General features: G+C 42.5%; 1 protein-coding gene across 2 annotated transcripts in view; it reads right to left on the bottom strand.

The window, feature by feature from the left end:
- The window catches only part of ece2a (endothelin converting enzyme 2a), a 64,990-nt gene that overhangs the window by 20,998 nt on the left and 16,997 nt on the right, over positions 1–26,995 (bottom strand). For both annotated transcript variants that reach the window (XM_034556403.1, XM_034556402.1), the window contains exon 3: positions 10,908–11,191. In XM_034556403.1, coding sequence (XP_034412294.1) covers positions 10,908–11,191 — 284 coding nt within the window. The remainder of the gene's footprint in view (positions 1–10,907; positions 11,192–26,995) is intronic.

Below are 26,995 nucleotides of genomic sequence, written 5' to 3'. Positions count from 1 at the left end.
AGGCTGGTCGCTCGATTTGGTTGGCCAGGTTTTTTCCAGATTTGTTACTGTATTAAAACTGTTTGTGTCTTAGTCTGTGTATGAGGAATTGAGTTGTTCTTCTTTGTGTGTTCATTTAGTTGTACTTTTTATATATGTACACAACCACACAAAAAACTACAAAATGTTATTTAAAGTGTATGTTCATATCCAGAGCATAAAAGTTGAGATTGACAGCATTTATTTATTATCTATTGCCTCTCGACAGCTCGAAGCAAACAGCGCTAACTACAGCTAAAGTGCAGACGGAGCTGACTGCCTTTACTTGAAGGGGTGCTGGGGGGTGGGCGCTAAGCTTCCACGCCGCCGCCATCGGTCGGGACGGCGTTATCGGCTCTGATAACAACACACACAGAGAGAGAGCAACTTCATTCTCAGCTCAGTTAGACATTACTCCACGATATCTTCACAATGCAAATCATGTTTTGCTGCAATATTAATGCTCTGAATCCAGTATGTTGCACCGTTAATATCGCACCCAGCCTCCGGTCCCCCTCAGATAAACAGTGTTAGCTCTGTCAGCTTTGTCAGCACTGATAGCGGCGCGCTGCCGGCTTAGCCGTCGCCATGCTGAGAGCCATATGGATGAAGTAGGTGTCCTCTGAATTTTGAATTTAGCACCTTCAACTACGTGGAGAAAAACAACACACTAACTGAATATATGTAATACTAGGAACACTACAAACCATCAGAGCCTGCAGGAGCTTTCTCCAAGGTCTCTTCAAAGTGATGACTAAAAGGACTCCACAGTTGACAATTGGTGAGTTACATGATCCGTTTGTACCTGCAGGAAACAAGTCTATTTCTGGCCAGAGAGTCAAGCCTCAGAAGTCCAAATCAGCGATCTTTCTCTGCTTCAACCACTCCTTCAAGCAGCAAATAGCTGTTAGATTAGTTGTCTGCTCTGTTCAATTAGCTAAAAGATGAGGAGGGAATGTTGGTCACTTGAGCTGGAACCAGCATAATCTTGTGTGGATCTCTGCCTGCATAGAATAAATATATTTCTTAGGAGTTTTCTGTGTGTGTCCGCTGTGGGACTGGAGGACGGGCAGATAGAAGATCACAAGCCATCGACCTGAGCCAGCTTTCAGTGGACAGCGAAAGGTTTGGGGAGAGGAGAGAGAGGGAAAATAGAAGGCAGCATGAGAAAAGAAAATGACCCGACTGCAGGCTTGATTGACTTGCTGTGTGGAGAAAGGCCATTTTCACAGTTGGCTGGGTCCTATCTATTCAGAAACCCTCACACACACACACACACACACACACACACACGTGCCAATGCGCAGACACACAAACAAACAGTTGCTTTCTCACAAAGAGGCCTCACGTAAATATCAGATTCACCAGATATCCAAACACACATGCAATATGAAGGAAGAAAAAGTCTGTGGTCGTTGTGTCAGACCGATGTTTTCCTCCACGCTGCCCGTACCTCCCACTGTGGAGGAATAGCTCTCTCATGAACAAAAGTGCATGTTTGCATGATTCCTTGATCATTCATATGCAACGGAGAGACAGAATACATCCTCCCTAATGTGTCACCAGGGACAAACATGATCAGGACGGGTTGTCGAATTGAATCAATGCAAAACAAACCCAACCTCCTAAACTCTCCGCAATCGGAATAATAACGAAATGGGGAACACCAAGCCTTTCAGTCGAGCCTCCTTTTCCTCCCTGCCTCCTTTCTGACTATGAAAGGCCTTAATGAGAGAAAAGTGTCCGTATCGATTCTCCAGCATTCTAACACTGTGATCGAAGAACAAAGGAGCAAAGATACGGACGGAGGCAGAGAGGGAGAGGGAGAGGGAGAGTGCTTCCTATCGAAGAAGATCCAGACTGAAGAAGGGCGCACAAATAATACAAAGGTGTTGTTTAACTGCCTGGCTGTAAAATAGAAACAGAGATGGAAGTGGAAATGTTGTATGGACCAAGTACAACAATTCTACTGGACTGCATGACAACAGCAGCTATAAAAATAAATACTACTAATAAAAATAAATATAGCAGTTGTAAGAATGACAATTTAAACAAGAAGAAAAAAAGAGTCGAAGCTTCAACAACACTGACTATGTATTGCATGACGAAATAGGTTGTAACAATATCTATTTTTACATAATAAATAATGTAAAATAACATCCAGCTTAAAATCAGATCTTAAAGAGCACATTTAGAAAATGACGTGTTGTGTTGGTCAAGGGGTACTTGAACTCATCTGACAGGGATGTGGAGGCACGTTCGATACTTCACTATACGGACTGCCGAACAATGCTATGGTATATTACGCTGAGCAATATAAAAACATCCCACATGTGCAGTCACACAGACACACACACACACACTCCTGGGAGATTTGCGTGGTCTACTAACCTTCTTTAAGGAGTCTACTCCACTTTTCCACACATTTACTATAATGTGGATTTCCCCCTCCCTACCAGGTTGTGAAAATGGTGTGTCACCTGGATAAACAAACAAATGAACAGGACATGATCATAAAAATAAAGTAAAAAGATAAAGTGACGGTAGAATCACTATAATAGACCTGGTAATAATCTATTTTCAAGTGTAAGGGTCCACTACTCTGCTGAGATACACCTTCTCCCTCATTATCCTGCATGCCCTCTCTCTCTTTTCCTGTCCTCTGTCCCGTGTCTCTAGTAGTCTTCATCATCCCTCTCTCCGATATTCCCTTATTCCAATTAATGATCTTCCTCCTTTAGGCATCTATTGTTTCCATAGGAACAGTGTTCTGTAGTTGATACCAGTCGTCTAGGCAACGGTGGGCTGGGAAGGATATTCTGTGTGTGTGTTTGTCACATGTGTACTTGGACTGGCTCCTTGCTGTGGTGCAGGTATGTTCTGTATTATGTGTTTTCTTTACTTTTTGTGTGGTAAAAATGTTGTTAAAATCATATTGCAGCAAAAAAAATTTAAAAATGAAATATATATATTCAACCAGCCATATTCCTCCCCTTTTCTCCCAATTCTACAACAGTGTTTTTTTCAGTGTTTAATTCTTCTACTCTTTAAACATTATCCTTCAGTATTGTGCGCACTGGATCCATCATATTCCAAAGGGCAGTTCTTATGGATTATAATCTCTGACCTGAGCATAGAGTATAATTGTGAAAAGAGGGAACAAATTTGGCCACACAATGTTTACTGCAATCAGCAACATAATAATACATTTAAACCAATAATACGGTGGGGGCTTGTGTGGGTGTCTCAATGCATCAAGTAAGTATTAATGCATAAACTCTGTGCATTCAGCATGCAGTCACATTATGACATCTAGTAATGACTATCGTGTTTAATACAGTTAACCCATGTCAGCACATTACAGGGCACTTTATATCCACGCAGACGGTAAACTTGAAACAGTCTTTGTGTGCGAATTTGAGAGAGTGAGGGAGAGGGAGTGTCGTGCGTGTGTGTGTGTGTGTGTGTGTGTGGTGTGTGTGTGTGTGTGTGTGTGTGTGTGTGTGTGTGTGTGTAAAAGGGAACAGAGGGATTGCGTCTGGCTCCGGGGGCTTCCCTATTCACAGCTGGAACAAACCTTAACGCTGGATTAACAAAAGTATCCACACAGGTGAAAAATACAAGGGCTGGGGAGACAAGAGGGAATATGTAGCAAATCTGATGAGGGCTTTTTTTTTATGGAAGGTGACGACTTGCAACATATATATATATATATATATATAATGATCCTCAGACCACAAGTGCATCTGTGTTTGTCACTCAAATCCATTTCAAATATTTCAAACAGGTCGAAAACTTTTCTTTGCCACTTTTCTTTCTGGTTTCTACTTGAAGAATTATGATATTAATATACACTTACTATAGCATATACTAAATATGTATATCATATCGTGCGTGTAGGTGTTGTTTTGACGGTAGTGCCGGTGTGTGTTTGTACGTGTGGGGCGGTCCATCTACCAATGTGAGTGTGTGTAAGACTGAGCATGTGCAGAAAATCATGCCTGAGCTGTGTGAAAATCTCTGGAGAGCCGGGAGGCCCTCGGCTCACCAGTCCATCCCCTGACACTCAATCCACACAAGCGCATACAACATATAGACATGTAAGGACACATATAGATGCAGTGATGCTATAATGCATTCACACACACAGACATTTTGAAAACCCACACACACGCATGTGCAAGACAAGCCCCACAAGAAGCAAATGTACAAGCCCCACAAGTAAAAAACACAAATAAAAGATTGCAAGCATACAACAACGCACAAAAATGTGGAGGGAAACGCTTCCCAAGGCGTGTAGATACAGACGAATGCACAACAATGTAAAGAATGTACTTCAGCTGCTATGGATATTAATCAGGTTGTTAAGTTTACTGACGCACTGACTCCATCACTTTGTGCCTTCTGGGACTAATAACTTCTTCCTTCCTAAACTTTTATAGACCTACAGAATCCAAATGAATCTTTATCCAATAAAGCTGGGCAAACACAGTACAAATTGAGTCCATTTCTGACCCAATTTCTTTTGCCATGCAACTCATTTTGGAGGCAGACCAAATTTCAGCTTTGTCTGGTGTTGTGTGCCATGCAGTGCACCAGTGGAAGCAAGGGCCAATCATGGACCGATCAACTGCTCCCGACTGGCCGTCAGATGTTCAGATGAATATATGACATGTCAGAAAGTTTGGTAGGCTACATTAGTCTCTTGAACAGTGGAAGCATAGCCACTGATGGCAAACAGAGCGTCTGAAAGTGCCTCGGCAACACTACACGTCATGTGGACGGAACATACACTGTTTTACTGTAGACAGTTTCAGTGGCAATGCTACCACTACAGAGGGATCAGATGACCTTATCAAATGCCAAGAAAGTGGAGCCCAATAATGTACATGTATGCCTGGTATCTGAACTTGGCAGAATCTCTTGAATCCAGATTGTATTGAATAATGTCAGCTTTTAAGTTAAGCCTACAAATTGCACTTTATTTTCCATTCTCTACTCAAGCATCACATTTTACAAGAACATGGAACGGGGTGAGGCAGAAAAGGGAGAGTGTGAAAAGTGGAAGAGGGAGAGAGACAATAAAGTGGATTGGTGTAATCTACTTTATCCTGGAACAAAGGGTTCAAACAGCAATGAAAACATGCCAACATCAAGGCACAGACAGAAAGACAGACACACACACAGGAATATACAGTGTGTGTCAAATGTTATGTGAGCATTAGAAAAAAGACTTGAGGTGTGTCTGTGTATGTGTGTGTGTGTGTTCTGCCATGTATGTGTGTGTGTCCTAATATGAATGTTCCCTTGGGGCCGTCTTCCCGGCAGGCATCCAAGCTTCCCGGTAATGGAGCATGGGAGAACTCTCCACAGCAGGAGACACGGACAACAAATCAATGTCAATGAATGTTTCTCACTTAAGCCACCTCACAAGGATGTCATGACATGAGCCTCCCCATGTGTAGGTGGGTACACAGTGTTTTCCAATACAATAGACCATTGGAAGTGGGGATACTTTAGGATTGTGGGGTTTGTGAAGGGGTACTCCAACCAGGGAGAACCCCACAGAGCTGAAGATCTCTTGAGACGTAAGCCACATCAACACCAGAGAACACCCCCAAGTGAGTGTACCTGTGGTTACCACAATCTATTTGTCACGAAAGAGAAGATCAAATGGTCTATATTGTCAGAGTAGCATCTGAAAAAAATTAAAAACTAGCTCAATGGTAAAAATAAAAAGAAGGTATCAATGACTTAAGCATACCTTTGACAGCAAAGACGGAGGAAAGAGAAAAGTGTATTTTGTTAAAGACCCATACAGCTTCACCAGGACTTTACCTGGCCCAAAACAATCGGGCACTCCATCCAGTTTGAAGAGGTCCTGCGGGATGCACACAGCACCCCTAACACCACGAGGGACTAAAAGCCAAACAGCATGTTCACAAACCTAGAAAACCATTGTGAAGGAGCCCATGTGGCAGGAAATCCAAGACATCATCCAAAAAGCCAATGCATTAGCTGGCCCAGCCACAAGTGGTATTTCTCATAAGGTCTGCAAGAGATACCTGAAACATCTCAAGAGGTTCTGTAAGATCATGAGAAAGACCTGGGCCAAAGGCATGAGTCCATCATGCTTGAAATTGGCAGAGATGCTTTGTTCCAAAGGAGTAGAGTTTCTCCACAATTTACCTGTTGAGGACAATCTCCCACATGAATGTGGAGTGCAAGATGTTCTTCTCTGTGATGCGAGAAGGCTGACATCTTACATGATGCAGAACCAATACATCAACACATGCATCCAGAAGGGTGGTATTCCCGGCTTTTCGATAGGCCAAGCTGAAGAAAGCTGGCCTAACCGTTGTCTGGTTAGACCTTACAAACACTGACTGTTCAATTCTAAAAGACCGTATCCAAGAAGGACTTCTACATCCAAGTGACTTGCATTCATATAGTGCCATTCTAGTCTTCCGACCACTCAAAATAATACATGGCAACATTTACCCCATTCGCTGCCATACAAGGTACAACCTGCTCATCAAGATCTATTCTAATGCTCATTTTACACACACCGACGGCACAACCTTCGGGAGCAATTTGGATTTCAGTATCTTGCCCAAGGACACGTCAACATGCAGACTAGAGGAGCCAAGGATCGAACCTCCGATCTTCTAACAAAGACCAGTAGGTCATTCTGGTTGAGCTGACGGTGCCGTGGGAGGAGGGATGTGAAGAGGCCGTGAAGTGCTTTTATTTTGATTGAAAGAAGTCCTGAATAAAGTCTGAATTGATCTAACAGAGCAGGTTCCCATGGACTCATAATTTGTAGTGTGCAGGATTCTAATTTCTTGCCACCAAACTGACACTGTTGGTCTTAACAAATCACAACCCTCTTCCCAACATTTTTACTTTCTCAGTTTTAAAGTTTTGTGTTGCACACAATGACGACTTGGCTTTAATTCAAAATCTCTCACTAATATACTGACACTATGAAGAATCACCAAACTTGTAAACGTGGCTAAGATTCTAGACCTTGCAATATAAACAATCTCCACTTCAGCGCCCTTGACCAAAAAAATAAAAAACAGACACCAGGGACACTGCTCTACAGCTGACACTGGACGTTTATTAAAGATGGAAAAAAAATAGATTATCTTCACGCACATCCCAAAAAAGTATTATGTTAAACCACTAATTTATAATTTACTTCTTGAAACCGAACTGAAAAACATTTTAAGATAACTAGCCCGTACCTCTTTGAACAAGCCGAATGACTAATCTTTACCTCTTTGAGCAAGACTAAAGGTTAGCAATTAAAAGTGTTAGTCTGAAATGATATCCAATAAAAGAGTCTCCATAGCAACAGTAAAAGTGATTCACAGAGCATGTCAGGCTGTGAAATAAATTTCACACCTCAGTGCACCAAGGCCTCTGCTGTGAGATGTTGTCTGTGTTTGCAGCATAAATAAAACTGTATTTGTTGGTACACCTATTGTTCCATTGGTCTATTTACAGTGTGCCAGTCCTTGACAGGCACCAGCGATGACAGTGTGAGGACATTTTTGTAGTTCTGCATATTCTGCTGCATTTGGTTTGTTAGTTATGTGGCTTTGTGCCATGTTATCTCCATGTATTTTTGCATGGTTTGTTTTAATGCCGACGTAAAATAAGATCTTTTAATGTTAAGTGGTTTAAATTGTTGATTGTCACTGCTCCACTCGTTTCCCTCCCCTCCCTCTTTCTCTTGCCACTTCTCCTTTGCTACCTTCTTCCAATCGGTCTCACACTGGTGCACTGCTCATTAGCTTTCTGTCGGCCTCCTTTTTCTCTTTTTCCTGTGCTGTCATGCAGATTCATCCTTTCCTCAATCTCCTCCTTCTTTCAATTCCCCCTTTTCTTTCAGCAAAAGATTCTCCAGAAGCGATGAAAGTAGACTCTGAACCCGCCTCCTACATTTCTGCATAACGCACACATATAGTCGTGACTTCTGTAACCATATGTGCCAAAATACCCCAGTGGAGAGAGCTATCGACTTCTCTGTGATAACACACTCACCCTGGTATTTGCACACATGGAGATGAACAACTCTAGCAGTGCAGCAGAAAGAGAACATGACACAACCACACTTTACCATCTCTACACAGCCCTGAGCTGAGAGCAGGTGAGAGAAACAGTGGAAATGAGGGGAAAACAGAGTGAGAGGCATACGCGAGAAGAAGAGATGGTGTGAAGGGAAGCAAGTGACGATGACTGAGAAGGAACTCGACTCTGTAATGGCTTTCAAACAGGGCTGCTTCGTGAGTTCAGCGTCACTTCTTTTGAAGGGATGTCAAATCCTCCCTTCTGGGCTCCACACACGCTCACCGATCGTTCTTTAAGAATTCCTTCTGTTGGAGGAAAACACCCAGTCACCAAGTCGACTTCTTTGTGCATGTGCACGTCTGTTGCTGTAGTCAGACTTTATCCCTAAAATCTTGGCCTGTATACAGCACAGTGTATGCGTTTGTTTACTCGAGTCAGGCTTGTCCCTGGTTAGGCTCGCAGCATTAAATCCTCAGTTGATTTGGGGCGACCAAAACATCCTTTAAATACTTCAGTATCATCACATTTCTCAGGCCTCATCTTCTCTCAGGGATGCCTGACATAAATGCATGCGATGCATCATGCCTGTGCCTGTATTTTAAAGGGACTCCCTCCTATTGTACCAAGTGAGTTGAAATAACTGCACAGGAGAACTTAACTTTCAAACTAATTCCAACCAGCACATAATTTGGGCTTTAGCTGCCTACAAAGCACAGAATTGCGATGTTCTCAAACCTCCAGACACTTTAAGGAGTGGAAGTCCACTGCATTTAAGGAATTGGCATCCACTGCAGTACAAAGCACAGCCTCTTGTGCTTATACACCTGAATTTAAACAGATTTTTTTTTTCACACCTTTAGATATGGTCGGAATTTTACATTTTATTTATTATTATTATTACAATTAATGTTCATCAGTGATTAGTCTGTCAATTACTTGTCAATTAAAGGAGCCCCTCAGAGTTACGTTTAGATTCAGTGTTTCTCCCTAAAACTCACTGTGTGCGTCCTTGAGGCCAGACAAACACGTTCACTGCATTTTCTTCCTAATAAAACATCTGATTCTTTGAATATTGTAAATCATGGATGGTTTACATGCTCATGTGTGCGTTTCTTAAATTTGTTGAAATTGTCAGTTGATATCCTAATCAATTAATTGACTAAGTTGCTCATCACCAATCAGGTGGCAAACTCAGGTTCTGAAAAGGCAGATGTGCCTTAAAATTATTTCTAATAGCCAGCAGGAAGTACAGAAGTCTATGAGAAAATGACCCTACTTCTTACTTCTCGCTTGTGCTTATCTCCACCTTCTCGTGCCACTTCTTGTTGCTAAAAGCAAAGATAGTGACGGACAAAAACCAAGATGGCAACTGCCAAAAACTAAGATAACAACGGCCAAAATGCCTAAACTAAGGCTTCAAAACTGGAGTCCACAAACCAATAGGTTATGGGTCATGGTGACAATGTCCACTTCCTACGTACAGTCTATGGCACCAATACATGACATCACTTAATGCCAATTCCAACTCGTCAGCATAAACTCTATGCTGGCAACCTAATAACAGTTTCTAAATAAATTCAGTAGAATATTTGATTGAAAAGCACCATATTACTTTCATTTATCTATATTTTAAAAATATCATGTAAAAAGGCCTGTATTTTTTTCCCCGTTTAAATTTGCATTAACATTATTTGCACTTTGTCCCCTGCCTCCATTAAAATGATTCAAACTATCTGACCTTTCCCACTGATGCATTTACTGTAATTATATATTCAGTCTGTGTATTGAGCCTACAATACACCTGTAATTACAAACTAAACTCATTTAGTGTCCAATGTGTGAATGCAGTGAGTGAGTACATCATGAGTAATTCTTTCACATTCAGAGCTCGGGAGTCACCTACTTCAGTTGATAGCGGTGGTGTTCTCTTGTCTTAGTGTGTCAAGGTCAAGCATGGCTAATGGCCAAAACATTGTCATTGTCACATTGAACAGTGGTGGTTAGTGCTTCAGCCAGCAGCTGAAAGGCACTGGACGTCATGAAAGTCAACTGATGGGCTGTGGAGGAGTGGAAATGTAAAGTGCCACTATTACCGATTTCACTGTCAGGGAGAAGTCATTTACAGATACACTCTTACTGCAGCAGAGTGTTCAAATCATCTAGGGCGTGTAGTTTGTACAATAATGGCTGTAAGAGGACAGTCAAATATACAGAATATATTCCAAGTAGCTGCTTTCCTCATGAAAATAAATGCCAGTCTTCCAAAAGAAGAAAATCCCTTGAAGCATAGAAGTTAAACAGACTATGGGAGTTGTTGAGTCTGACTTGATAAGAGCTGAGCATTTGGTTTTTAACAAGATTGTCCCGTGTACTGTTAAGAAGAACTACTCAATCACAGGCCTGAGGCATGATGAAAATGCAGGCCTTTATGTTCAATATGTTTTGTTGGTTTCTTCTAATTGATTAAGAATAAAATATTTGGCTACTACTTTGTTCTCGGACTTTATCCAAGTGCTGCTCAATTCTCAAACACAGCTGAACTGTAAGGTGCAACTTTTAGCATTGAACCCCATTAATGTGCCTCAGCTGAAATGCTGATCTACTTACATTACTCAAATAATGATATTTGAAGGTTTGGCATCTCTGTTTCAGTGTGTATACACAATGACATACAGAACACAACAGAAACATGAGAGGGCTTATGCTAAATTAACTAATTATTGGCAAGGATTTCCAATAACACTTGTGATCTCAATTCAAGAAATATTTAAACCTTGTCAGGTTTTACAGAATATTAATTTTAACGATACCTCTGTGAGTGCTTGGTGAATGAAAACAGCAGTTTGAGGGGACACTTCCCAGGGCGTCTTCTCTTCCACCATGATGGCATCCAGCGTGGCCTTCTCTATGATGACATCAAACGACGCATCGGGAAAGGAGAGCTGGCGCACGTCCATCTGATGCCAGGTCATACCCACGCAGTCGCTGTACCTGGCCTTCATCGTACTGATGCACACAGAGGAGTAGTCTATGTTGGTGATGGAGTGGTAGCTGGCACTGTACATGTCACCGCTCATACTGCTGTTTCCACAACCTGAGGGAAAATAAATAAGAGAGAAGGAAAAATGAACCTGAGACTTATTTGGGAGAGCAAAGAAAGTCGTGGGAGGAGGTGAGGAAACAGGAGAGGAATAGCAGAGAGTGGGAGACTGACACCAATATGTCTCTGATGACTCAAATCCCCAATATGTTTTTAGTAAATGATGGCGTGATCAATATAGCAACAACATATGATTAAACAGCAAGTTCCCATCATATCCCGTTCTGACTGGGACCACCTCCTGTGATTGATGAGACACAAACGCACACACAGTCTCCATTTGATCAAGCTGCCGTTCAATCATGAACAGCGAGCAGAGATGGAAACTTCCCACTCCCGAGGACCATATGGAAGCTCATATAAAGTGCATTCCGCGGGGGAGCAGCCTTTTCTGACGTGACCTCAGACTGCACAAAATCTCTCACAAGCAACAAGGTTTCAACTTGTAGCTTGTCACCAGGTGACGGATGGATGAAAGCCAAGGAGGGAGATGAAAGAGGACAAAAGAAACGTGGAGATTGCCTCTCGTGGAGCACCGCAAGATGAAAATAATCTACTGAATGCTGCATCTCACCCTTCGGATCAGATGACTCATAGATTGTGTAGACGGAGGAGGAGGAGGAGGAGGAGGAGGAGTGGGTGGGTGGGTGTAGGAGACAGGCAAAAGAAAAAAGGGGAAGGAGTGAGTAGGAGGAGGACATGGAGAAGACATTCACTCTATCTCGATGCACATATTCATTTTTAGTAAAGGGGAAGATCATGTTCGTTAGCCTTGGAAATGCTCATGTTATCTTGTACGTATGAAAGTCTGTGTGGGTGTAAATCTGTGTTTAAGGGTATCCGCCTGGGAAGAGGGGATGGGAGGAGGGTGGGGCTGTGACTTCCGGCAGCACATTGGCATCGACACCTCTGTTGGAAACGTGTGGCTGGCACTTGTTATCACCTAACTGCTTCAACTAATTACCAGCCTCAAAAAGCTGTGCATGTGTGTGTGTGTGGGTGTGTGTGTGTGTGCGCGTGTATGTGTGCGTGTGTGTGCATGTGTGTGTGTGTGTGTGAGAGAACGGGTGAGACCGATCGCAGCCTCACACCCTAAACGACACATTTAAGTCTCAGCATGTAGAAACCTTACATGTATGTTGTACTCTTGGAATAACGGCTTTTGGTTTATCACACATACAGACATGAATGAATAACTGAAAGGCAGCAGGGAGGAATTATGAAAACAGAACTGAAGTGACAAGGAGAGAAGCAACACACCAGCCACAAGTAAATTAAAACATTGTACAGCAAGACAAGCCTGTGCCAAATACACTCGGCAAGTGATAGAGTGTTTTAGCTGTGTGTGTGTGTGTGTGTGTGTGTGTGTTCCAGACATCAGAGCGCTGGAGGTCCCGTGATGGCTATCCCTGGATGTGGAGAAAATATGTCAGTGCTGCTTGTCACACTCAAATACGGCTTTCTTTATGGATGGCTGGAAGATGAGAGAATGTCTCAGGGTAGAATTACACAGACTCAACAGGTTATTTTAGGTAACCTTAATCTTACCTTACATATGCCAAAAACAAGCAACGGCTTTGGAAAATATGTTTTGCATCGAGGAGAGGCAGAGTGACAAATAATACATGATTTATAGGCACACCGAAGATTCTTTTCATCTCACAAAGGGTCAGAAATACCATCAAAACTGGTGGAAGCACAAGGACAATCAGTTCACAAATTTAGAGTAGTGAGGTGATGAAGGTCTGTGGCCCTGTTTCATGTCTGGGTTTGTTGGGGGGTTAAATATCACACCTGCACTCCTCTCTCAAATCCCCAGGCATGCCAGACATTGTTTCAGAAGGGTTCCCCTCCGCTGACACAGCTATGTGTGTGTGTGTGTGTGTGTGTGTGTGTGTGTGTGTGTGTGTGTGTGTGTGTGTGTGTGTGTGTGTGTGTGAGAGTGTGTGTTAATGTGTGTGTGTGTGTGTGTGTGTGTGAGAAAGAATGTGAACGTGTGTTTTCTTTTTCCATTGCCCTCGGTTCTGAGGAAGAAGTGTCACATGACAGCTCATTCCGAAGGGTTGTCACGACAATTATAGTTGCCAGGCTGTCATCAAGGACACCACTCTCGTTTTGGGTCAGTGATATCAGCTGGTGCCCCCCGCCCCCCCCGCAACCTTTGATCTTCACACATACAAACACAAACAACAACTAACCTGCACACCAACACACAGACACATCCCAAGAACGAGGTTTGACATAATGTACTGCATGTATGTCAGTCTATGAGATCTCACAGTGAAAGTATAACATGCACTTATCTAACAAAGGTTTATTCTGGATCCTGTGCCAGTCCAGGCTAGACAGGAGCCAGGAGTCTGTCTTTCCTCCCGCTGGAAGCAAGGGAGCTAAAACCTCCTGATAGCACATCCTAGCTGGATTATCCTGAGCGGCACAGAAGGAGACTAAAGTTAGAGGTGTCACATCACCTCGTTCTGCTGTCTGTGTGTGGTGTATGTGATGGAAAATTTGAGTCCTGGTCTTATAAAGTATCATACCGCTCATAACCAATCGGCAAAAATAAATTGTGGTGAACATCCATTGTCTGCTGTGACGTTTTAACTGTTTGTTCGTCATGTCTGTTTGTCCATTTATACAGGAAGCTCTGCACAAACAAGGTTTATTTTAAACACAAGACACAAACCAGCAGCTAGTGCAGAGGAATGTTGGCCAAACATGGAAGTGGCTCCTTCCTGCAGACTCAGAGATGCTCAATCCATCAATGGTATCAGGTTGCAAGACTGACCTGACAAACTCTTGATATTCAAGAAAAAGCTTGACACGAGCCACTCCCAGGTAAAGAAACCTCAGAGATAAGCTACTGGAATGACTCAGCATTCATCTACTTCTCTACACAGTTGGCTCAAGGAGCACCAGGAAAAAGGGCCAGGAACCAGGAGAAAGTATTTTCCTATAGTCCCATCCATCCATTTTCAATACCGCTTATCCTCATTAGGGTCGCGGGGGCGCTGGAGCCTATCCCAGCTGACATAGGACGAAGGCAGGGGACACCCTGGACAGGCCGCCAGTCCATCGAGGGCAATTTTTCTATAGTATACTGTTAAAATGCATTTTTCCAACAAAGGGAAGGGTTAAGCTGGGTCATGTCAAACAAATTGAAAATGGACATGATTATATAGCAAACATTAGAACTCCTACGATAAAAAAACAGTTTAAAAGTGGAACTGACACCTGCTGACATTTCTGAAATAACCCCATTCAACACTTTGCTCCAGTAAATCATGAAGCTGGTTGTCTATGTGGGTGCTCACCTCATTTATAGCACTGGTGTATCAGATAGTGTTACAGCAGACAGCACACTGATAAATGTAAACTCAGAACTGTCCATTAATGATCACATAAAATGTTTGCATAAGCTTGTTTTTCATCAAGAAAGTGCTGCTCTTGCAGACCATCAACTTTTACATTGATATTTTTTTCAAAAGGGTGCCCAAAATTGCGCAATCACATCCTTATTTGGAACATAGCAGCAGCCCGTCCTCACAACAAAACTGTCAACTCAGATTTAAGGTCCAGGATAGTAATTGCATTAGTTAACAGTCAAGATCCTTGACCTTTATACAGCATGAACTGTTGGGGGTTTGACCTTTGGGCTATCCGATGACCCCTGTCCACATCAACAGCGACTCCAGAGTCCACCTATGGTCAGGAGGGGTGGTGGGTGGGGAACCCCTGCGAGTGAGCATGCGGTGTGAAATATCAAAGCTGCTAGGTGAGACGAGCGCAGCAGTGGAAACTCCATGATGTCAGAGGCACGCAGAGTACTCAGTCACATCCCAGATAGGTTTAGACACATTAAGGATGGGCACTGTGGCCATTGCTGATGAAAGGTGATGTTCCCCACCCCACCCCCGCACACCATGCAGGCACTGGGCTAGCCCGAGGTAAACTGATGCCACGCTGACGCTTCACAAGGTTCGCATGCAACTGCTGTAAATGTCAATATATGAAGAAGAAAAAGATAATTGTTTGTTTCTGTGTGTGCGCATGAACATTAATCACGTGGGCGGATGTGTAGTCATGGTGTGTTATCCGTCAAAAAGTAAACCTTTCCTAACATGTATTTCACAAAGAATGTTCCAATATGTGCACAGAGGTAAAGCTAATGTTGGTGCAGTTTTCCGCACAATGTGTGATTAAATTTGACTGTGACCGGTCATGTCAGGTCATTCAAAGCCTGCACAGCCTGTCGCGGCACCATGACAATGAGAAAAGTAGACAGTGTCACACTGGGCTTTGTTTTCACCAATTATCTCTTGTTATCTTCCAGCTAAATTCGGGTCCACTAATCTGATTAATTAAGCATAAGCCTTGCTATGACAAGCACTTGTTGACATTTGCATGCAATCACAGACAAACAAATGTGCGTGTCTTTAATATATTCGACCTATATGGACTCTTGAGGCTGGGTTACTCCTATTTTAGTAGTTTGAACGACATGTCACCCGACCACCAGGCCAAAGTATATGAGGTTGTTGTTTAGTATTTAGGGGCACCGAACAGCCACACTGGAAGGCCGGCTTTTATAGAGGGGGTGACATTTGATGAACAGCAGATCTTGAAGTAATGTGTGGTGTTGCACTTCAGCTGAGTTCCCGATTAGTTGTGCTGACTGAAACGGCCTCACACTGAGAGGATTCAGGAAGGAAGGAGGTATAAAGGTGAGGAGAGAGGGGCGACAAGGAGTTAAAAAAAACTAAGGAACAGTGGGCGTGACAGAGAAGTCATAGAAAGGGAGAGGAAAAGCAGAAGGTCAAAATAAATTGAAGAGAAAAAAGGAGGTAAGCGAAAAAAGAAATGCATACAGCACCAGTTAGCATTAATTTACAGTGATGAAGGGATATTTAAATACACACATGGCTGTGTGTTTTGGGATGATCTGAACAGAGCCTCATCTTTTCATCTAAGCTAGATTTAGATATTCTTTATTTCCATGTATTTCCAGCAGTTTCAGAAGCTCAGGAGAAATTGCATCAGCAAGCGAGACCAGATGAAATTCTCTCAACAGCTCGGCTCTTCCGGCAAGTTCTTCTTACAAGTCCCTTCTTCCCTCCACTCACAAAAGCAACCTCAGTTACGTAACCGGGTATACGAGATAATTAGTGACTGAATAATTAAATGTGTGCCCGTAACAGTGGGACGGTTTGATGGAGTGTGAGTATATGCGTGATGGAGGACTTTTGGAAGGACTCCATTGTATGAATATGCCTCTCGGCTGTGGCACGAAGCCTAAAGCGTCTCTCAGATTCAAAAACACCAACAGGCCCAAGGAACAGTGGGCTTAGTAAATAAAAAAATAGTAGCACTTAAATGGCACTTACGGATAGTACTTTGTAGTTTGACTTTATTGAAGAAATTGTACTTGCTTGATTCTTGTTGTTCTGAGTTTGGACTCACGGTTTAATGCACTTATTGTAAGTCGCTTTGGATAAAAGCGTCAGCTAAATGACATGTAATGTAATGTAAATGGCAACGAGAGGAGAGGAGAGGAGAGGAGAGGAGAGGAGAGGAGAGGAGAGGAGGAGAGATGCCATCTTTTCTCTCATTATAGCCAGAACTAACAATTATTGAAAGCCTACCACCTCCTTCTTTATATTACTATTTAAGCCTCGTTAGCTTCCCGACAACAATTCATGAAACACCAGTCAAGGATTTGCTGCACACAACATACACTTTTGCATGTTGGAAGCCGGAGTGCTTTAAACTTCCCTGTCTGCTAAAAAAAGACACTCAACACGGAAGCTGCAACACTACTGTCTGCATTTCAAGCACTCTCTGTCCTCAGCAAGGTCAAACAACAGATGAAGAAAAAAGAAAAAGAAAGACTGCGCTGTGGTGAACGTTGGACCGATGGATGAGCACCAACATGACGACTGGGCAGCGGTCAGACAAAGTGGGAGAGATGAGAGCAACAGGGGTGACTAAGAGTGGGAGGGAAAGAAAGACAGAGAGACAGATAGAAAGAGTGTGTGGTAGAGAGCCCAAATGATGCAATTTGATCTTGCTGTGTAACTGAAGAAGTAGTTGGGGCACAGACACACACATACACACACACACACACACACACACACACACACACACACACACAGGTCAGGTCCTTGTAAAGACTGATTTTGTGACCTGGTAAACGTACAGAAATAACAAAACAAGAACAACAAATACCCCCTCCCCCCCACCCTCCCCCACACACACACACACACACACACACACACACACACACCTACCCCTCCTTCTCATAATAAATAACGGCACCATGAAGCTATAATAGTAGCTATTGAATCCATCTCTCTCTCCCTCTCAGTTTCCATACCACTGAAGTGAAGCCACAATACTCTCATGAGATCTATCAACACACCACATAGTAACGGTATCGAGGCCCAATCCCCATCACATCATGACATCCTTTGTCACAAATACAGACGGATGACAAATTAGAGATATGGATTAAGGATGAACACTGAGATATTCTCTCATTTGCTGTTTAGATGATGGTGGTGGTGGTGGGTGATGGTCGCCTTAGGATGAATTAGAATAACACGGCTGCAGACTATTAGCCTCGGTCTTTAAATACCTTCAATGTTCCCCAACATGGACACACAAGGCTCACTAAGACAATGTAATGATAGATTTACATGGCCCTTAGTTTGGATTATTTGGGGTTTTGTTTCTGAGAAACCATTTTTTGCCATTTAGTTTGGCATGGAAGATGGCAAATGGCACCCAGGTGTCATTCAAAATGCTTCATTTGAATACATTTTTGTTGCAGATTACATAATCAGTCTTTTAAAAAATAATGTTTATCTTTAGGCTTGTGACTTTTTATTTGAAGAACCAGCTATTTTTCGTTTTTGTACTAATGATTCATTGTCGTTTCGACACTTTGCAACTCCTGTAGGAAGACTCTGCTTTTAATATCTTTTCTATGTATTTATTCATGTTTTTTCTCCGATTGTCCCTCGTAACTTAAACCTCTGGACCACAAGCGGTGTTGCAGAGTTCTTTGCTCCCATCACAGTTTAAACTATGTGGCCTCGTTCTCACTGCAAGTCCTGCACCTCTAAGGAACCGTGGAAGGAATCAAACACACCTTTTGTGCAGTATAATCACAGATCATTAAAAGTAAAAAGATTTGATCATTTATTTTACAAAAATTGGAAAAACAATGGAATCTATTGACTGAACCCTCAGGGACTTACAAATGGCTCTTGCCTGACTAGACCATAGTTAATTGTCCAATTCTATATGATCTATAGATCTATCCAGCTATACTTGTTTTTGTCAAAACAAAAAAAGTTTATGTCTCTGTGTAAATTTAGTATGCTAGTTTGAACACCGGTGTGCCGTCCTCTTTGTTTACCTTGTTTTATGTTTCGGGGCGTGCCTGTTAAAACCAGATGCGGTCCCAATCAAACACATTGATACTCTAGTGCATTCTGCAGCTGCCCTTACGAAGTACGTACTGTTGCATGCAGTATGTGTTCAGTTGGGACATGCTACTTCCTCATAACATTGCACTTTGAATTTCGAGCCTCTTGGATTGTGGATCAAAATAGCAAGAAATGCATGCTGGCTTGAATACTGCAAAATGATACCGGATGCTGTGGGACATCCTGGTATTTTTGGCGTACTACATTTAACATACTATCTATGGGGACATATTAATATTTTTCTGGCATACTAAATAGTATTGTAGTATGTGTATTGGACTGCACAGCCCGTGGTTAAAGTCACAACACTGAATTGTGGGCAATTCCCTCAGGCAAAGTTAGCCAAAATGCAGACTGACAAAATGTGTGCATAAAAGGGCTCAAGAGGTCTGCAAGAGAGACCTCAAGCCCCGACAGACTTTTCGGGAACGCGCTTCAAAGACTGTGAGTGTGGACACTGGGATTGGACCAATAGCAGCTCTCTCAATATGTTGTAATTTCCAAAGAGAGCAATCTTATAACTGGAGTGGAAATATTCATATCGTCACAGCCTTTGTCAAGTCAGCCTACCCACATGAGAACTAGAGCAGCTTGTCCAGGACTGTTTGCCTGCACAGTTGTGTTTCTGTCAACAGCTTTCCCCTCTCTCTCCCCTTGATATTCATTATCGCCCCGCTGAGTCAGTTGCAAAGGTACCAATATTTATTTTTCCGTCGGGCTATTCTAGCAATAAAGTACGTGTTTGTGTGCATGTCTTTGTGTCACCACAAACTGACATTAGATTAAAACAGTGCCAGTCAAAGAGAACAAACTTTACAGTCATTGGCGTTGCCGCAGAGAGGGAGGTCATGATTCAGCAAGAAAATGTGTGTGTGTGTGTGTGTGTGGGGGGGGGGGGGGGGGGGGGGGGTCACAGGAATAATTTATCTGCTCCCTTTAATCTGCGATTATTCTACTTCACCTGCACGGTGATCTGCACACACACTCCGACAGAAATAAGTACAGCAGACATAGACTTACAAACAGACAGTATGCAGATGAAGTTTGAACAAGCAGCTCTAGCTGTTTCTCCATATGTCCTCCACTAAAATGCTGTATTAAGCTATAATATGCAAGAGGCACAGAGACATCACTGTGGGTAGTGCCTTGTAACTGCATGCAATGAGGATTCAGTGCAGACTGTTTCAGCAGGAAAGCACGGCACAGTGTAACAGTCAGGGATATAGAGTGAGTGAAATAAGACAGGTACAGAGGGAGACCAGCTGACAAAGATTGCTTTAAAGATTGCATGACAGTTAGCACGAGAACAACATTTTACTGTCCGAAAAAACTACTGGTGTCAGGCTTTCGTTCAAAGTTGTTGTGATTCAAGATTTAAATGGGGCCAAAACTTGAGAAAAACTTCAGTGTCCAAGAGAGTGTAATATTTGAGGATAGTCTGACACATGCTGGGAACACGAATACATAAATAAATAGAAACACATAGACACACACACATTATTGTGTGGAGGGGGAAGAGAGGGTAACAGCAGTATAGGCATTTTCAATTAGCCTCCTACCAAGACCACGTCTGTGACTAAATAAAATGGTTGAAAAAGCACAGGTATTCTCAAGCTTTTAGCACACACACTCACTATGAGAATTCCTCTCCCTGCCTGTACACCCCAAACTCACACACACACACACACGCACTACACACATGCACAGGCAGAGGCTCAAACTTGACTGGTTAATTTTCTGCCTGGTTGGCAGGAGAGTTTTGTCAGTTCAAGGTGCCTGCGTCTATATGTAAATCTCTCTGTTGCCTGACCTTGGAGTGATTATGCATATGGATCAGGTTTTACAGATGAGAGCCAGCCCAGAGTGGGAGCTTTATGGCTGACCAAGCATATTGATCCCCGCAGGAGGAAATAGCATGTCTCTCTGCAGTGTCATTGTGTCACAGTCTAATATAAATCGGAAGTCAGAATCGGGCCTGCTGACAGAACTTCAGCGGTCCGCTCACTCTGGGCCCTGAAACACTTTGTGCTCCCTAAATCACTCAGTGTTAATTATAGTTTGCACAGGCTTTAACTCGTTATAGCGCCACTGCAACTCGAGATGTATATGCTGCACATTATCATTTAATTAATTTGCTATAGCTGATCACAAAATACAGGTTTGTTTATCTACTAAAAATGAGCCATTAGACCAAATGGTGCAGGTGTTGACAATTTAACGAGTCACATCATGTGCCCATATATACCAGGCGGATGACTTCCAAATACAATGGTAGGCGTGGGCGGACTCCACATTGTCCTGCATTTCATCAACAACAAAAAAAGAACACCAGGTGCTCCAAAATAGTTACTGTAGTTTGTACTGACATGATCGTGTTATATGCTGTCTGGTTTTGGGCCACCAGTGAGCAAGCTGACAGCAGTGAAGTCGCTAATGAAAAGTGAGTCAGCCTCTGAGACAGGCTGGTGGATGAAGATGGTGATTAATGCTGCATGCTTCATCCCCTCCTCCAGTGTGCTGATACATGCAATATGCCAATGCTTCATCTCTACTCTCCATCGCTCTCCGACAGACACACACAGACACACTTTGATGATCCAGCTGTTTGTCTGATACTTTATAAGGAAACTATCATTGATTAGTTCCGTCTTCATCTATGTCAGTCATCTGCATAAGCGTACAAGAGCACAGGTAAAGGAAGGTCGTGCTGCAAGCATGTGCTGCCCGAGTGACTGAGAACTGGACCGGACTGGAATGAACAACATGAGATACACACGCAGAAACACACATTCGACAGTCTGTTCTCGCTGAATCATGACCACTTCCTGTTTGGCAGGAACTGGGTGTTCTTCACTCATCAGAAAAGCAAGAAACAAGTACTGAAAGAGGTGAGAAGGACACGAGGAGACTGTGTGTGTGTGTGTGTGTGTGTGTGTGTGTGTGTGTGTGTGTGTGTGTGTGTGTGTGTGTGTGAGTCAGGAGTTATGTGGTTGGTATCTCCCAATAGGCTTCCTTTAAACACCATCCAATTCCACCTGTCTGTGACCTTTCACTTGAGTTTCCTGCAACTGCTCAAGTCGGACCAACACTGTGATCAGTTACTCACTCAGCCAAGAGGAAGTGCATTTATGGTCATGGGAACAGGAACATGTCACTGTAGTAATATCTGTGGTGCTGTGAGGCTACCTGCGGTGTGAAGAGGGCTGCTGAAACTCTCAACAGCTATTTCAAGGCTGCAGGGGATTGAGAGAGACGTATGAATGACACTCAATTTGGTGGAAACGAGAGGGCGAGGAATGTGAATGGCCGGGGCTATGAATGAGGACAAGAGCGGAGCATTCGAGTGGGTGGGGAAGGGAGTGAAAGGGAAGAGATGCGGAAGAAGAGCAGGCTGAGATAGAAGAGTGTGAAAAGGAGTAATTGGCAAGTGTGACGATAAAGAGGAGAGAGGAGAGGCTGGAATTGAGCGGGGGGCATGACGCATTTAGAGTCTTTCTCTACCTCTCTCCAGCTTTCTCGATTAGGCATCTCTGCTGCAGCGTCGACTCCAACTGCATACTTGATGAGAGAGCTAGTACACCTCCCAAATCTCAACACACACACACACACACACACACACACACACACACACACACACACACACACACACACACACACACACACCAGGTTCCAAGAGGGGGTTCCACTGTCTTTATTTACTGAAGATCAATTGAAGAAAAGCAACTAACCTCTCCTGTGCATGTATGAGCATACATAATGTTCAGCTGCAAAGCAGTGCCAGCAGTAGCATCCTATAAGTAACAGTGGAAGCAGTTTCATATTTCTCATCCGTCTATACAGAAAGCTGCTTATAAATCATTCCATATAATTTGTTGACATTTTGTTTAATCTTTTACGCTGATGGAGGCTACATACTTATTTGGAGAAGATCTCTGCTCTTTCAACATTTTCATAATAATAATAATAATAATTTCATAATTGGCACAGTTGCATGAAGAACGTCTGGGCTTTAACGACTTCTGTCTCACACAGCGTGTGTCAGTTATGTTGGATGGCTAACTTTGATAAATAAACGTAGTAGCAAGTGATAATTATTTATATTACATTACACAATCTCGCCTTACATTGTTTAAAGCTTGAGTGATTACTTTAATACCATTTTTTTTTAATTCTCTGAACATTTCGACGGCAGTCAGACAAAAAATAGATTAAAATCTGGTATCTGTGGCTGTCGCAGGACTTTAACAAACCTGTCCAACGAATTTATTCGGGCTGATTGAAATGAATGGCCTACCTGCCTTTCTACCTACCTGCTGCTGCTAGCTGAACAGCTGTGAGTACTAACAATAGCCATGTCCGTTGGTTACGTTCATAATTATAACTTTGGGTGAGTGGCTTTGGAGGGAGGCTTGTGGCGTTGGGCTATCAGTGTTGCCAACTTTGCGACTTTCAAGCTAGATTTAGTGACTTTGAAAAAGCCACAATGAATAAAGACCTACCCGAATATACAGGAACAGTGTTGTTCCTTAATTTCATTGTCTTCAGTCTCAATCACAAGGTGACGAGGTGGTTCACTTTTACAATGTGATCTGTAGGCATTGACTTCTAGCTTTACCTGTTTTTGCTGCTGAATCAGTTAGACATGCTGGATATATCCTACAAATGCATATTGTGGAGCCTTCTGTCTGCTTCTCTCTAACATTCCTCTTTTGTTTTCCCAAAAATATTATAAGATTTCCTTAGGGAGTGCAGTTAGTGACCGTGTGGGCTGCATGGTAACTCGACAAGAGTAGCAGCGGGGGCGGGGCTTAGTGAAGGGTCATTCCAATCAAAGATGACTTTACTATGATGGATGCTTTTTTCTATTTTCTTTGTTGTGTTTCCCGTATTCTGGTCCTGGTTTATTTGATTTTATGACTTCTTGTAAGGCCATACAGGCTGGGCATAATCATATACATGACACAATAATCTTTATTCATACACAACATAAATTAGGTGTATACAGCCATGCTACAAGCTCTGGGAGGTTGTACTTTTGAAGCTTGAAAGCATATGGCGTTCCACCAATTTGGAAGAATCACGCTTAGTTTGGCGAGATGGTCTTCAAACATATAAAAAGGCTCTCCGTAATGCCAGAGCAGCCTATTACTCATCAGGAATAGAGAAAAATAACAACAACCACAGGTTTCTTTTTAGCACTGTAGTCAGGCTGACAGAGAGTCACAGCTCTGTGGAGCCGTGTATTCCTATAGACCTCAGTAGTAATGACTTCAAGAACTTCTTTAATGAAAAGATTCTAAATATTTGAGGCAAGATTAATGATCTCTTGCCCTCAGCCAGTGCCGATCTGTCATCAAGAGGAGTGGCCTTGGAAACGGCTGTATGCCCTGGTGTATATTTGGATGGCTTTTCTCCCATTAACCTAGACCAATTGTCCTCAACGGTTTCTACTTCTAAACCGTCTACCTGTCTCTTGGACCCCGTCCCGACGATGCTGCTTAAAGACGTTTTGCCTTTAATTGGCACCTCTCTGCTGGATATTGTTAATGTGTCTTTGCTAACAGGCCATGTACCACATTCCTTTTAAAGTAGCTTTTAATTAAACCTCTCCTGAAGAAGCCCACTCTTAATCCAGAGGTGTTGGCTAACTACAGACCGATCTCTAACCTTCCCTTCCTCTCTAAGATCCTTGAGAAAGTAGTCGCAAATCAGTTGTGTGACTTTCTACATCATAATAGTTTATTTGAGGAGCTTCAGTCAGGATTTAGAAAACACCACAGCACAGACAGCACTGGTGGAAGTTACAAATGACCTTCTAATTGCATTAGATAAAGGACTCATCTCTGTACTTGTTTTGCTAGACCTTAGTGCTGCGATCGACACCATTGATCATGACATCCTATTATCTCCTATCCTATTATCAGTCGATTGGCATTTCAGGTACCGCACTAAGTTGGTTTAAATCCTATTTATCAGATCAATCTCAATTTGTATTTGTAAAAAATGAAGCCTCGATGACCACCAACATTGATCACGGAGTTCCACAAGGTTCTGTGCTTGGACCAATTATATTTACCATATATATATGCTTCCTTTGGGCAACATTATTAGGAAACACTCCATAAACTTTCATTGTTATGCAGATGATACTCAATTATATCTATTGATCAAGCCAGAAGAGACCAACCAGCTCGCTAAACTTCAAGCATGTCTTAAAGACATAAAAACATGGATGTTAAACTCAGACAAAACTTCACCTCAGAGATCAATTATCTGGTGATGGTTTTAGATGGCATTGCCCTGGCATCCAACACCACTGTAAAGAATCTCTGCATTATCTTTGATCGGGACTTTAACTCCCACGTGAAGCAAATCTCAAAGATTGCATTTTTTCATTTACGTAACATTTAAAAAATCCGGCACATCTTGTCTTAAAACGATGCAGAAAAACTGGTTCACGCGTTTCTTACTTCTAGACTAGATTACTGCAACTCCTTATTATCAGGCTGCTCTAATAAGTCTCTTAAGTCCCTCCAGTTAATCCAGAATGCTTCAGCTTGTGTACTCACAAAAACGAAGAAAAGAGATCACATTACTCCTGTATTAGCTGCTCTGCACTGGCTCCCTGTAAAATCAAGAATCACTAAATGCAGGGCTACTCGTAGTTCCTAGAGTCCTAAAAATTAGGATGGGAGCCAGAGCCTTCAGTTATCAAGCTCCTCTTCTATGGAACCAGCTTCCACTTTCAGTCCGGGAGGCAGACACAGTCACCTCATTTAAGAATAGACTTAAGACTTTCCTCTTTAATAGCGCTTATAGTTAGGGCTGAATCAGGTTTGCCCTGGTCCAGCCCCTTGATATGCTGCTATAGGCTTATAGGCTGCTGGGGGATGTTTTTAGAATACACTGAGCACCTATCTCCTCTGCTCTCTTTACTTATGGATGAATTTACATCTCTCCATTGCACCTTACTAACTCTGCTTCCTCCCCGGAGTCTTTGTGACTTCACGTCTCGTAGGGTCCATTGGACCTGGCTGTGTCTGATGCCTCCTGCCTGGTGAGCCGGCCTCCTGCCTTGGCCCGGCTGATGCGCCCCGTCCCCTTCTCTCTACCTCCTTCTGTTTCATGGATTGGAGTTCCATTCATACATTGTCATATTCATGTAATGTGTTTATGTAACTCTGTAATGCTGTTCATCTGTACACATGACATCAAGGGAGAGGGATCCTCCTCCGTTGCTCTCCTGAAGGTTTCTTTCCTTTTTTCCCTGTGAAAGGCTTTTTTCTGTTTTTTTGGGAGTTTTTCCTGATCTGATATGAGGTCCTGGGACAGGGATGTCGTATGTGTACAGATTGTAAAGCCCTTTGAGGCAAATTTGTAATTTGGGGCTATACTAAATACACTGAATTTAATTGAAACTTTAGCTGATACCCACATCAGCATTTCCACAATGAAAATCTTAACAAGGAGCCAAAGTGCTAATGCAGCTCAAATCTAACTAACTAACTAAATTACTAATAGTTCTACTTTTTCATCATTGTATTGTTGAACATTTTGCACATCAGCATGTATAAAGTATTTATCATGTATTTTCATCACAAAGAAACTGGAGCACACAGAAAATTCAAGCAGGATTTATCTGTAGATTAAACAGCCTTACTTTATGAAACCAGTCCTATTCAAAACAGAGCATAGCAGTAGCCCCTCCCCTTCTCAAAGCAGATTAAAGTCAGTATTAATGGATCAACAGCTGAAATAACATACCATTTTTATCTCTGCATGAATACATGTGCACAGATTATGAGATGCCACAGCCAAGGGGTGTCCAGCAGTCAATGACAATCAGATCCAAAGGGTAAAGGCCATGTGTGATCAGACAATGATGTCATGCTGCTGCGTCCGTTGTGATATGCCACGTCTACATCAATGGCAGTGAATTTATACTGTCTCTTTTCGGACTTAATCTATCAATCGTTGATCTTCACTCTCTGTCAATAACACTGGACTAACTCAAAATATTTTCAACCCAATAAACAAAAATGATAATCTGATATTTGGTGGATGATTTCCTACACTTCTGAGGATATTTAGACACAAGAGGAGTTTGAGATGGTCATTAGTTACTGTTGATATATTTACTTTATCACTTTATTATAAGACAGCCAATAAAACAATAGAACTGAAAAACGTGTAGTTTCTGTGCATTGTAACTTCATAGTTTAGCTGGATTCTCCAGTCAATAGAAAGTGATTCATCTGCCCCGCCAATTTTCAGTCACAACAGAAGCTGCATTAATTAGCAGTTAAGA

Source organism: Cyclopterus lumpus, chromosome 17 (assembly GCF_009769545.1).
Source record: "Cyclopterus lumpus isolate fCycLum1 chromosome 17, fCycLum1.pri, whole genome shotgun sequence".
Lineage (NCBI taxonomy): Eukaryota > Metazoa > Chordata > Actinopteri > Perciformes > Cyclopteridae > Cyclopterus > Cyclopterus lumpus.
Note: the sequence above shows the minus strand (reverse complement) of the source record. Positions and strands in the feature narration are given on the sequence as shown.